Source organism: Oncorhynchus masou, chromosome 23 (assembly GCF_036934945.1).
Source record: "Oncorhynchus masou masou isolate Uvic2021 chromosome 23, UVic_Omas_1.1, whole genome shotgun sequence".
NCBI lineage: Eukaryota > Metazoa > Chordata > Actinopteri > Salmoniformes > Salmonidae > Oncorhynchus > Oncorhynchus masou.
The window spans coordinates 42,676,286-42,690,911 of NC_088234.1; the positions used below are offsets into that span (position 1 = coordinate 42,676,286).

At 42.4% G+C, this 14,626-nt stretch overlaps 1 protein-coding gene across 1 annotated transcript in view; it reads right to left on the reverse strand.

The window, feature by feature from the left end:
• LOC135510869 (kinase non-catalytic C-lobe domain-containing protein 1-like) overlaps nucleotides 1-14,391 on the reverse strand; it is a 50,315-nt gene extending 35,924 nt beyond the window's left edge. The window contains 13 exon segments of the mRNA XM_064932168.1: nucleotides 95-284; nucleotides 410-497; nucleotides 634-711; nucleotides 1,003-1,161; nucleotides 1,322-1,383; nucleotides 1,608-1,679; nucleotides 1,946-2,060; nucleotides 2,323-3,104; nucleotides 3,210-3,327; nucleotides 5,138-5,284; nucleotides 9,172-9,230; nucleotides 11,637-11,835; nucleotides 13,921-14,391. Coding sequence (XP_064788240.1) covers nucleotides 95-284; nucleotides 410-497; nucleotides 634-711; nucleotides 1,003-1,161; nucleotides 1,322-1,383; nucleotides 1,608-1,679; nucleotides 1,946-2,060; nucleotides 2,323-3,104; nucleotides 3,210-3,327; nucleotides 5,138-5,284; nucleotides 9,172-9,230; nucleotides 11,637-11,835; nucleotides 13,921-14,022 — 2,171 coding nt within the window. The 5' untranslated portion in view covers nucleotides 14,023-14,391.
• Between the last annotated feature and the right edge of the window lie 235 nt (nucleotides 14,392-14,626).

The following is a 14,626-nucleotide window of genomic DNA, read 5'->3' on the forward strand; positions in this document are numbered from 1 at the left end:
TATGGTAAGCTCCAACTTGCAAAAACATCAGTGGTGTGTGAAATAATTCCTTGACTGGTATCTTATCTCCATTGAATGAAGGCATACTGCTTACTCCTCAATGTCTGAAGCAGGAAGGGGAGTTTCCTCAGTGTCCCCCTCCCTGGTAAGGATGATGGGGTTGAAGTGTGTGGCAAGGGAAGTGAAGGCCTCTGGAAGCTGGGGGGCTCCATTAATTGGATAGCTATGGGGAACAGGGCCAGGTACAGGAGCCAATCGGCTCTCAGTGGCCATGGGCACAAACCCTACACACAGTTACAACAATCTCAGTTACAACATCAATGCCATTTGATGATCACAAATCTGTATGTAGATGCAAGGTCAACAAAATCGCTTGAACATAATGTCTGAAAAGATGAAGTAATCGTACCACTCTTGATACGTGTTGATTCCTGACTTGAGTTTACTCTACTGTCCAATCCATTCTGATCCTCTGCATCAATGTCCTTTGTGAGTGGCTGAAAGGTAAGGGAGGAAGTTATCCTCGACAGACAATAATGGAATAGCAATGTGTCCTCCCTTTCACTCTGAGGGGCAGTATGTTTCTCACTACCCCTGCCAAACAGTAGCTACAGTGGTACAGTGGAGTGGTACCGGGTGGACTCTGTTGATCAGATTCGTCCACACTGTCTCAGCGTTCGTTCCTAGGCGTGATAGATAATCCCGACAGCTCTGTAACAGCAGAAACATGATAAATTAAAATGTTATACCTTAGCACCTAAGATACATTCATTCATGCATTCATTTATTCATTCAAATAAAACTTCATTTAAAGTGAATTTCAAATTGCAACACACTTTACAGTAAAGAAACTTTGCTCATTCATTCACAATATATTATGTCACCATTGCGTCTATTAAAAATGCTGTTACATATGTAATTAATGCTACTAAAACATTGATCAAAAGAAGAATATATGAATGTGCTTTCACTGGAGTGGTTGAGAGCTGAAGCTATGACTACCTTTTTAGCTACGACAATGGAAGGTCTTTCGATGGGCGTCCTCTTGGCCATCTCCAGCAGCAGCATCTTCAACTTCCTGGGCATAGCCAGCTTCTGATTGGCTGACAGGTTGAACTTGGCCGTGGCCCATAGGATGGCAGCCACCCCATAAACACAGGCCTAAAAACAGACAGAAGTCGGACGAATGGACCGAGAGAAAGACATGCAGATGGATGGACGGACGGACAGATGACACCCACTTCATCGGTAATCAAAAGCATCTACTTGATGGAGAAGAAGGTTTTATTTTAAAAGATGAATGTCAGAAGTTGAGGCAAACCTTTTCAGTTACGATTCCATGCTCCTGGAATTCAGGGGCCAGATAAAACGCGTCGCAGGATCCTACGAGGAAAATTCACGTTGAATTATTGAACGCGACATCATTTCATAGAATGTTTCTTCAGACACTTTTCTCGGGATAACTTTTGAATATTTGAAGTCACAACAGTTGTAAATCTATACATAAACAGAGGCAAAGAATAAATGGAAAGTGGCAAAGTAACTTTATCATTCCAAACAGAGTACTGCTGAATACCGTGTACTGCATAAGCTAAAAAGAGCCATACCTGTGTTTTTAGGTTTCAGGAAGAGAACTTCTCCCTCACAACCCACGTACATTGTATCCAGGCACAGGTATGCTTTCAGGAAGGACATAAAGAAGAGTAAGCCTAAGAGGTTAATACGTTTTAATAAATTACAAAGTGTATGTCGAACTAAACAAAGTTTTAAATGATTTATTGCCACTGCCACAGTGACGTTTCTCATAATAATTTAATCAACAGCAAAGTGGTTTAGAGACCAGACAAAGTGAGGGATTGGATGCTTACTGCTTAGTAAATCATGTCATTGATTTACACAGAGCAGAGAATCAGTGGTTGTTTAACTGAAGAAGTGAGGAGCCAACCTGGGTAGTCTAAGTAGGTCTGCAGTGTGGAGAGGCAGGTATGACACAGGGCCCATAGCTCATTCACAGACAGTCTCTGCCCACTCCGTGTGAGTAGATCCCTCAGAGAGATCCACTAGGTCACAATCAATAAAAATGTACATTGTTAACATTTCTTTCCTTCTTGGACAGTTTACCAGTCCCAGATTAAGCCAGTCCTGGACAAAAAACCATGTTCAATGAAAAATCACCACTGAAAGTGATTTTTAGTTCAGGAATAGGCTTTAATCTGGGTCTGGGAAACCGTCCCGGAGAGTTGTGAACAAGAACTTTCCTGAAACGAAGGCACGTAAATCTACGTACATTGTACAGTACATGAAATGGATCCTTGAACTCACCTCATCTTGAGATTGTTCATTGAGGCACAGCATGCTTTTAGTCATGTGATTATTGGGAGTGTAAAGGTTTGAGGTTGAAGTCATGTTGCAAGCAGAGTCGACCAACATGTCCGGGTCTTGAGCTGGGCGGGACGAAGAGGTTTCATCTCGTGTTCCACTTTGACTGTCTGAATCTGTTTCAGCACCACATATGGGCAGGGTAGAATCTCTTTCCCCTTCTAATGTCTCACTGTCTCTCGCTGAGTCCCATTGCTCAGAGTCATTGCACTCATAAGGGGCCTTCTCTCGGTCCCCTCTCTTGCTCCAAACAGACCCGTGCCCCATGCATTCCTCAGCTCCTATCTCCGTGAGGTCCGATACATTGACACTGATATCCCCATGGGGCGCGGGCGGGAATGCGGGGGGATTATTGGAGTCTGGAACGGAGCAGGAACGATTCAGAACCCCCCTCACCCTCCCAGCCCTCTCCTGAGCCCTCCTGTGTACAGGAGAACTATTCTGAGATCTGCTATCCAACTGAGAACCAAACATGTCCTCCTCTCTGACACATCCATTCTCTTCCACATCCCCCATACCGTCAGCCCAAAGGGTGGAGTCCCAGGCTCCACATACGTGATGCCGATGCAGGCCGTTGGAGTCGTTTAAGTCCGGGTTCTCTGCCGTGGTATGTGAGACAACGCCCTGGTTTTTGGAGCTACTGTCCTCAGATTCGATGCTCTTGTGGAGCTGCCAGTTGGGTTTGGGCTGCTGCCATCGAGCCTCCCAAGAGCCACGCCACCCATCTGTGGATAGATACACAGGTAGTATGGTTATGGCCACAGTGGACTACAACAGAAATGCACGTTGACATAGATATACACAGACATATCCCGTGTCTAAAGGCAAACCTTGAAATGTTGCGACGGATTCGATTGACAGAACTCTTCGTCCTATAGAAGAGAGTTTCCGGCACAGGGCTGTGGAAGAGGTATCTACTAGCTTTTCCTCTGCAAGGGAGAGGAGGTCCTGAGAGGAAGACACATAATATATCAGCTAGCAAGTACAATGTGATGCAAAGGTAAGTTTAAGTTTCTATAGAAAGGGTACGTTTTCACGTTTACCATTGAGATTATATTAGTATAAATATAAAACTATGAACTTTAGGGGGTTTAATACATTTTGCTATTTCATTGTTGACTGTTCACTGTTGAAGACACAGTGTTGAAACAGATTTAATTTGTTTCCCAAAAGAAAATACATCCGGTTATTGATGTAAACTTCATATTTGAGTTTTATCCCCTGGGCAGAATTCTTGTTTCGTGCATGACTAGTGACCCTGAAGAAGGCACAATGTTTACCCAATAAATTACTGGGAGATCTTATATAGAATGTGCAACTCGCTTGATGTATTTTTAGAGCACGACTGTAACATCCTCCATTTTGGTTTCCCCATCTGTAGTGATGTGCAGTTTGAGAACGATTTGTTCTTTTTGAACAACTATTTATGACTGACTCGAGTCAGGATGAGATTTTTTTTTCTCTCTGAATGACTTGTTAATTTTAGCCGTTTGTTTGACCTGCTGGCACCCAATAAGTCCTACAGCACGATTGATCCACACTCCTCCGGCTCATGAGGACCTAGACACGTGCTCTGCTCCGACCAATAACTCTCTGTCATATATGCGCGCAAGGACAATAGATCGTGCAGCAGGCAGCATAGAGAAGAACATTGACATGTTTCGAACTAATAATTGATCGCATGGTGCAAGAAGAAATTCAATTGATTATTGAATGTTATGAGAGACACAGCTTTATAGAACCAAAACATACACCGCCTCTGCTCAACAAACTCAAACTTGAGAACGAATAATGTGCGATATTGTGCTTATCAGCCTCACAGCGGTCAAGCAATGATTTTGTCTGCCTAGCAATCAACAAATGTACATTGTTTAAAGCAGTCACAAATGACAGCTCCAATTAAGCCCACTATGGTGAACGAGAAGCTTGTAGAATCATCTTTTGAGTTTTCAGTTCATCGTTCACCGGTAGAGGGTCCTGCGTGCTCTGGGCGTTGCTCACTCAAGTGAACAAAATTTTGCCGAAAGATTTGTTCTTTTGACTGAACGAGTCGAAAAGATCTGAGTCGTTACAAATAGCCAACCTTCCCATTTACTACCTATCTACATTGCACTGTCATTGCTCCTCCACACGGTGCTGCTCATGTTCAGTGTCTGTGCACATCCAGTTGCATATCAGTATGTCATGTCTCTTGTATCTGTTTGTCAAAGGTGCTTCTACAAAGTATTGACTCAGGGGTGTGAATACTTATGTAAATGTATTTCATTTTCAATACATTTGCAAACATTTCTGAAAACATGTTTCCACTTTGTCATTACGGGGTATAGAGTGTAGATGGGTAAGAATAATAATACATGTAAATCAATTTTGAATGCAGGCTGTAACACAACAACATGTGGAATAAGTCAAGGGGTATGAATACTTTCTGAAGGCACTGTATTTGGTTATGTTATGTAGAATACTATCATGTTGTGATCTTGCAGACATCGATTCAGCTTTGATCTAACGTTATTAAATGAGCACCATTCTCTATTGATCACTGAAATTTGCCAGAGTAGTTTGTTGGTAGCCTGTTCTCTGGGCAGCCAAATGAGTAGATCAGAGACTGTGCGTAAAGAAGAGAATCCCGGACATGCACAAAAATGTTAGATTTTGTGCTATCGGGAAGAGAATTCAGAATCGCAGCCACTCCGTAATTTGTATAATAAGAGCGTAAAGACAGCACTCCATTAACGTTCATCCATGATGGTGAAGTTACCTGGGGGAGTGGCCTGTCCTCTGGCCCCTCCTCCTGCATCTGCTCCAGCAGTCTCTGAATCTCCTCCCCCAGCTCTGCCTCCAGCTCTGGCTCAATGACAAAGTCCAACGCGGCAGAGAGGGTGGAGCCCAGAGAGTACACATGTCCCTGGAGAAGATTCAGAGCGTCATTGACCTCAAACTGACCCATAACATTCACCACACTGCAATTGTTTATCATTAAAAAAAACACAATAAGACTGTTTAGACTTGTTTACACTGTATAGACATGTTCACTTTAAACCAGATGGGAATTAAAACCTCAAATATGTGTTATTTACCTCATGTCATCAGCTCATGTACTAAAAAAAAGCCATACATCACTACTGTATCCCATGACAACCTCTGTTTATTAGTATAGGCAGCAGAAGTCCTTTGGGCATCTCTTTGGGGTCTTGGTGGAAACCAGGCCGAGTTGGCATGCTTTTGGTTGAGGAAGTAATTCATCAGGCCATCAAGATGTCAATAGAGCTGCAGTAGGCCAGGCCAAGGCAATGTTCCTCCCTCATATGAGAGCCTTCAGATCCATTAGGCCAATTGCAACCGTCGAAAGCTTCTAGATTATCGCCAGCTGATCTCTCGTTAAAACAACCAATACGGGCGAAAATAACCCGCAGAGCTGATCTCAATTGCAACCAACATTACCGCTCCCTAACGTGGATGTAGAGGTTATCTTTTAGTCTTGATTGCAGCCATCATTTATCAAGACCATTTACCGTGGGAACAATTTATTCCTACTTTATGAGCAAACTAAATGGCGATTTATCTATTCGACAATCAATTCCTTACAACTGAAATAAAGCATTTCCTCATTTACCACGGAAGATCTACCGTGGTAATTGTCAAATAGATAAATCTATGCGAACTGGTATTGTTCCTAAATACTTGAATATCACAGATATGGCACTTTTGCAACTGGTGGATAAAATCTTTACAGCCCTTAACAACAATGAATACACTCTTGGATTCATCCAAAATTACTTTCTGAATTGTATTATTATGCTTTTCACGATTATACATATATTTGGTTATATAGTTATGTTTATGATAGAGAATCATTTGCTGATGCAAACAGCTGTGCATCTACCAGGGCCGAGATATCCTGTGGCGTGACACATGGCTCGAAAACTGGACCTTTGTTACTCCTCATCAATGTCAATGACCTCGCTGCTTCTACCATACTTCCCATTCTCTTTGCTGATGATACCAATTTGATTTGATCAAAAAATGTGGAATCACTAATTGATGAACTCAGGCCAACTTTTCTGAATGGTCCCAGACAAACAAGTTAATCTTTGAATGTAAAACAATCCAACTTTATTGTATTCACTAGTAAGAATAGGTTAAAAAAAAGAACAAAAATTGAAAAAAAGAAAAATGAAAAAAAGAGCCAGAATCTCAATTCGTGGGAACTAAATGGAACCAGTCACATCAATTAGATTCCTCTGAGTTGTAATTGATGAAAAGGTATCCTGGAAATATCATATTCAATTTGTCTGTAGCAAAGTGATGAAATATGTTGGTATCATCAGATAGATAAGTGGTTTGGTTCACCAGGCTTGCTTCCTATCTATACTAGAGCTTCATTTACCCATATCTCATTTACTGTAATATTGTCTGGGCCAGTACATATGCCTCATGCCTACACAAATGACTCATCATACAAAATACATTTGCATGCCTAGCCACCTCCTCTAATTACCTGGCACCATCTGCACCTTTTGTTTAAGAAACTCAATATCTTGTCTATTTACAACAATGTACGCCAATTATGCACTTTTATCTACAAATACTCATACCGCCCAGGACAGTTTACCTAAACCTTTCAATGGATTCTTCCAGGTTAATTCTGAAATCCATCTATATAACACAAGACACTGCGATAACCTTCACACTCCCCACTGCCACACCTCATAGTCAATTCTCTGTCAGATACAGAGGTACCATACTCTGGAATTCCTGTCTTGACATTGCCAAAATATCCTCATCACTCAATAACTTCAAGCGAAGACTGAGGTTCAGCCTGATGATTCGACTCAGTAATCTCCTCAATATAGCCTAACTCTCACATGAACACACACATTTAAACAAATGATTACTGATCAATTAATTTATTCATTTACAATTAGTGTTATACATTTATAATTAGTAGGTTGTCATCTGTTTGAACAAACCTTTTTTTATTTTTGTACTTATGTATTGTAGATCATTTTTTTGTAGTTTTCATATAATCCCATGGGCTTTCAACCACACCTGCACACTGTTTGTCTGTGTTTATCACTTGTTTTCTCTGGTGCAAATAAATTCAACTTAAACTGAAGTTATTTAAAATGGCACGTATTATTTTGCCATTTAAAGCGAAACGTTTGAATGAAATATAGGCCTACTACTTCTATATCTTATACTCTAAGTATTTTATTTATTTTTTACGTTCAACAGCCTTATGGTTTTCGATGCTCCTGATAGGTCGATATTTAATTGGGAGCGGGATTAGGGAATCTAGACCAGCTGTCTGGTATCATAATCACTTGGCATGGTAAGAACAAGAGATCAACTGATCTGCTGGTTTACCCTTATTGGTTTTGTTGTTACAACCAAGCTCAATTTAGCCCGCAGGCGCATGTCATCTCCCGTTAGTAGTGTTAAGAAATCCAGCGGTAACCTGAACAAGTGCGTTAAGATCTGCCTGTTCGTTGTAATCGAGCCATTAAGCCTGTCAGGCAATGCATTCTGGGGCCTCATTTCACAAACGCATCATGATCTCTCCATATTTGCCCTGGATCTCGTCTGATCATTGGCTGCAATACCAGGAGTCAGGAGAGATGAAACTTCAGCACATATGTGGGAATTTCATGAGAGCCTGTCTCTTTGTAAGACTCAAGAGACTGAAAGCTGAAAAGCCAGACACTTTTACTCCAGTGAACTATTATTGTAACTTGCAGATATTTGACAATCTTCTCTTGTGCTTTACTTGGGGGAATTGTGCTCTCTGTTGCAATTATGGTTGACAAGTTGGCTCTTGAATGAATCTGAACCAGGTGGGTTTTTTTTAGGTCGAATCTCAGACAAGATACGTACTGTATTGCAAACAATTCAAAGGAATGTAACCCATACTTATGTGGTGGATATGGGAAAGGTAGAAGATCCAGATCACACAAACACGTCAAGAGCATGTTAAATCCACCAGCTGCTGAAAGGTCATGTCTAGTTCCCGTTGGGTGCACAAGCAGGTCCCAGCCATAGAAATATAATTACTAGAAATAATTATATTTCTACGGCCCCACCTGCTCCACTTGGCGCACTTAACGCACATTGGAAGATATTGGAAGACTAGATACATTAGACAACCATAGACACGCACATTAAACCTGAAATTGAGCAACTGATAAATGTAGTCGAGATAGGAAATAAATTCATGGCGCTACACAACCCAAAAGGGGGGAGAGAATAAGTGAATCAGACAGAAAGATAGATGTGATGAGAGAGAGTGAAATCCTTTCTTAGTGAGAAATATTGTTATCCTCTGTATTTTCTGCTATACGTAAAGACTTTTTTTTTTAGATTCCTTTGATTTCCACCATGTTTGTTCTGAAATAGCATTTATGTGATATTGATTTCTAGTAAATGAAGTATGGTGGACTAATGTGTAGGCACAGTGTTCATCAAACAAACTTCAACAGTGAAAGGCCGTATTGTGCATTTTATTATGTCCAGTAATGACAATAAATGGACGAGAATGTCTTGAGAAGCCATCTCATCACTTCCTTTCCAGCGGACATATTTCAGAGTGCAAGTCTTTTTCCCATCGCCAAAACCCACTTACACGACTATATAAGAAAACACTCCAAAAAGGCCTAGTAAACGAAAGGCACCTTAACTGTTGTTTTCTCACTTGTTCTCAACCCTCAATGTCAAGAATGCATTGTCAACATCTGCCTACAGCGAGACACAAAACATGCCGTGAAGTAGCCATTCGCAGTGAAAGAACCCCCTTACCTCAAAGGTACTGCCAGTCTTGTCAAACTCTGGAGGTATAAACGAGCCCTCGGGGTCATCTGCAAGACAAGTGTACAAGAGTACATCTAGTTAACATGTGTAATAAACACATTGTTATATGTGGTGTTGGTAGGCCTACCGCTCCACAAACATATGATCACATGATTCCACCGTAACTGTAACAATATGGGGCCAATTACAAGACCAGGTGCTAGGCCAATAAAACCACTTGCAACCAGTCATCTACATCATTCAGTCCAGCAGAATGAGCACACAACAATACAGTGTTAAAATGTGTAACAAATGTTTTACTACATGTAGTGTTGGTATCAGTCCTAATTGACAGTATGGGGCCTATTATAAAACCAGGTGCTAAGCCAATGAAACTACCCACTCATACTGTACATCATTCATTAGCTCAGAGACAATCCCACACAAATGGGACTGCAGCTATCTCCCGATCAGAGCCTGGGTGTTGCGCTGCGGAGCATCTTCAGTCTTAAGTAGGCCAGTATTTGTGCTGGGGTGGAAGCAGGGATAAAGCCGCCCGCCTTCAGCCTCCTCTAACCACAGTTAGAGGCAGTTAAGTAGGTCAGGCCTAGATTTGGGGCTGTCTCTGACTACTAGAGTTATGACGGGCTCCCAGCTAGGAGGAGGCCAGACACTCCAGAGGGTCAGAACGAACGGCCAAGGAGAAGTGAGCACTATTGGTTAGAGATCATAGGTAAGCTGGCTCTAAGATATGACAGGAGGGGCAAACACATAGGAAGGAGACTGCAGTGAACTCAGTGAGTGAAGGAATGTGCTCCCTAACACTATGATTGAGAAAAACTATCTAGATTAAGGCTCCCATATTATCCCAGATGGGACTGGAGAGAGCTTATATGAATATGTATTACAATGTGGTCGATGTGTCATAAAAGTATAACGCCATTTTCTACCAATGTATTGAATGGATACTGCCCCATGAGTTATAACACTGCTGCATGCTGGTCATTAACTGGCCACATAAGGTCACTCTGTAGGCTCAATCCTGAGGGGTCACGTGATGATCTCACACATGCATCAGTATTCAAGAAAAAGCTCCTAAGCTCAATTAAACCTAATGCAGGGAAGAAAAGTAGTATTGGCATACGAGTGCTGGTTGGGTTCCATTGTGGTTAAAGCAAATCAACCCAATTACTGATCAGCAATAGATTCTAATGTGAATCCAGGGTGAGTCAAAGGCACCGATAGGCAGCTGACCGCCAGAATTTCTGTTACCGTGGCAACAATCCCCTTGGCAATGTGGACACTGTTGAGCTCATCAATGCTTATCAATTACTGATGTTGCCATGGGGAAAATGGGAGGCTATCCCAGAATGGTTATGCGTGTGCATGGGTTTGCGTGTGTGTGTGTGTGTGAGAGAGAGAGAATCCGGTGCGCATGTATGTCTGTGCGTCCATGCATACGTGTGTGTTTGTGTGCCTGCTTGCCTGCCTGTGTACGTTTGTGTGGAAGGGACAACACAGGTGAGTGTGACAGGTGATGACGTAGCCCTGTTTGGTAAAAGACAGATGATTGAGGTTTGTTGAGAGGAGAAGAAGCTAGTCTGTTGGCAGAGAGGATTTATCACAATGTCTGAGGGACAAGCCATAGTGAGAAAGCGGCAGAGTATCCTGAACATGAAAGATGTGACTCAGTTTCACCAACACTCTCCATCCAAATGAGACCAGGCACTGCAGACGACTGCAAAATCACATCACACAGATGTAATCACACAAAGGCTCAGCATTTTTTAATTAAGAAACAGCCCTCTTTTGCAAATGCAGCCATTTTACATTTCAATCATTTTGGGTAAAGGTGTAATTGTCATTTGCGACAGATACTGCTGACCAAAAGAGAATATGATGGGGTTTGGAAACAAACTTTTCATGGGGAGGAGAGTCTAGGGACCCATTCATAAAGCATCTCAGAGTATGAGTACTGATCTAGGATCAGTTTGAACGTTCAAATCATAATGAATAGAAGGGTGGACTTGAATACGGGCCCTGATCTTCATGACCCTTTGACTTCCCATAGGAAGGACATATTGATCTATGACCTCAGGATACCATGGTAGATCAGATCAGATTGATCGATCAGTGGAGAGAGTGCTGCCTCAGCCTTTTACAATAGCAGACAGCACTGACTAACAGATGTACTGTATGAGACGAAACACCAGATAATCCCCTGAATAACTAATAGACCTGGGTGATGTTCATTTCGCACCAAATGGTAGAACATTAACTGAAACAGGGAGGGACTGCCTGGACTTGTCCAATAGGACACACTCATTTTAGTTTCCCCGTTGCAAAACATTTGAAACGTTTGTATGTGCCCTAAAGAATGGGACCCTGAATAGACAGGGAGATCCGCATCGACTGTGATGTCGAGAGGGCCGCGTTGAGCCGTGCCCGGGTTGTGTTGAGCTGTGTTGACTCACCACTGAGCTGCTCCATGAAGCACACGTTGCCATGGGCGTTAAAGGCCAGGGTGTCGGGCGTGATGCACAGGGTGTGGAACAGGGGTGATGAGGCGATACTCTGCAAGGCCAGGACACACTCCACACACACCGCCCACACCTCTTGCTCCGTCAGACAGATGTCCCGCAACGACAGGATATCTGCCAGGGACACGTTCTCCTGTGGGGACACACACAGGGCAGGCATCGACGCAAGCATGCATGTGCTCACACGCAGACATACACACACGAACACACACAGGAGTAACACACACGCACAAACAAAAGTAATACAGTAAGTGTCCCGCAGCAATAAACACACTTACACCTACATCCTTGTATGTCATGCTGCAAACAGTGGAAAGCCAAGTGGGCACTTATTGTTATTATGAAGAAGCCTAATTGCATCCATAAATAGAAAACATCTCATGGCATGTTTGACATTTTCATCATGTGAAGAAGACGGGATGTTTTGTTGGATTGGCACATGAGCACAAAAGGAAGTCTTTGCTACTACCGCGATAGATCGGCTCCATTGTGACGTGGTGTCCAATACTCTGCATTTCCATTCTATGCATGTGACTGAACAGTGTAACAGACCACGGTCTTTTCACAAAAGCCTAGTCTCATGGGACATGGGCATTTCAGTCGTTGTCATTTGTTTCATAATGGGAGTCAAGTTGAATGATGAGCTTCATCACTAGGATGTCCCGTCCTCACTAACATTCCATGACTATTTTCTCTGTAAAACATCTGGGTCTGTATACACAAAGCATTTCAGAGACGGAGTACTGATCTACGATCAGTCGAGTCTTTTAGACCATAATGAATGAGATTACATGGACAAGGGGGAACCTGATCCTAGATCAGCACTCCTACTCAGATACTTTGCAGGCCCTGCTCAGATATTTTGTCATACATTTAATTTAAAAAAAATGGAACTGGAGTGAATACACAATATCCTTCTTCAGTTGATCTGAGAGAGATCTAAGAGATTATTGTTTGTTACAAAACATATATTTTTTGTTGCAGAAGGTGAATTAAAGCACACCCATAATTCTGTAGAATATGGCACAATAATAGGGCAGAAAGATGACACTATGCAGCAGCATACAGTAAGCCTATAAATAGACTGTTGCCCTTGAGAACAGTGCAGAGAAACATTGAGTCTCTCCCTCTCCCTCCTCAAGTTAAATATGCCGGCCTACATAACTTTCCCTCTTCACTCCATGAGCTCTAATAAGACCAACTATACACTGGTGGAACATCTCAAAGGTTTAGAGAAGGACATCGAATACGATCGAGGAACGAAAAGAAGAGTGAGGTAGCGATGGACTGGGTGGGCTACTATAAGTGGGTGACTAAGTCATTGAGGGAAATCATGGTGAGCTGTTAGTGGTTTAATGAACCCCTTACTATTCAAAGGTAAAATGTGATTAAGTTTACACTTGTTCCCCTTGTGTGTAGGCTACAGCTGAATGCATCTGTCAGGATGACCTCGCACATACCGCCCTCCACTCAAGATTACCCTGCAGTGTCTCTGGAGTCTCCATACTTGCAAAGGCACCTGCAGCTCAACACGTCTGGAGTGAATAACTGTGAATAACTGTTCTGCACTGAATCATATTGCCCACTGTACATGGTTTAACATTGGAACTTTAAAACACTCAAACTATGTTTATGGGGTAGTGTTTTAATGAATGCCGTATTATTCACATAAAGCCAAGAGAGGACACAGCAGGGGTCAATACATCTGTACAGTAAGCTCGTCATGCAGATCAATGGTGGATATTACTGTACATCCCAGAGTACAATTAATATGGTCCCTGATCACCACGAGAGTTATAAGGAAAGGCCACAGACACATTAATCTAATCTTGTTGTCCAGAGAGAGAGAGAGAGAGAGAGAGAAAGAGAGAAAGAGAGAAAGAGAGAAAGAGAGAGAGAGAGAGAGCGAGAGAGAGCATGTTGTTGATTAAATTAGACCTTAGAAAACAGCATGTCTTCTTCAATCATTCAATCACTCGGTCAAGAGCATAGGTTAGCCTATATGCTCTTAAAAAATAAAAGGTACCAAATGGGTTCTTTGGCTGTTACAATAGTAGAACCCTTTTTGGTTCCAGGTGCACAAGTGCATATGTCACAGCCAATAAAGTCAGTCCCCTGGGGACCTCAGTCCACAATACTGACATAACACATGCCATTGAGAGAACAATAATAATTACGATGATAATAATGTAGGCTAAACATAAATGTTTACTCTCACCTCATCTTCAAGGAGTGGAGGCAGATGCTCAACTTCATAGTATTCCTCCTCTTCTTCCTCCTCCCCTGAGAATGCGACTGCATCAGGTCCAGACGTCCCCATTGTATTTCGTTTTAATCAAGACTGTGGATGTTTGTAGAATTGGGTGAGTGCAGTGTCACTCCCATAGCCTTAAACCTACTGTAAAGCTTTTCCCCTTTCGCTTACTGTCCTGGTAACAGTGTATCAGGTCAGGAAAGATTACGTGAATGAAAGATTAACGTTACATGAATAGGTTTTCTGAACACGGACAGCGCCGGTTACTTTTTCAAAATGTTCCCCGTTCCACCAGCAAGTTGCAACGCGATGCGGCGTTCCACTAAACGCTCACTGTCACTGCGGTTCTTTTAATTCCAAAACAGGCGAAAGACAGCTGAAAAACGACCAGAGCAGTGCGTTTGAATGTGTAGCACATTGCTAATAATTGATGCCAACAGGGGAGTTTGCCAACTACATGCTGTCATGGCAACAACTGCCGCACCTCCACAGAAACAACTGACATTGCGATCATGAACTGCAGTTCTCAGGTCCTCCCAGCAAGGGCTACACTATGCACTACACTACAGCCTATATACAATTTGTTTTGAAGAGGCGTTGCCTGCGCTGCCCTACATACAAGATTCGCTCCGCAGTGGCGTGTATTCATGGTTGCCAAGAGAAGCTAGGC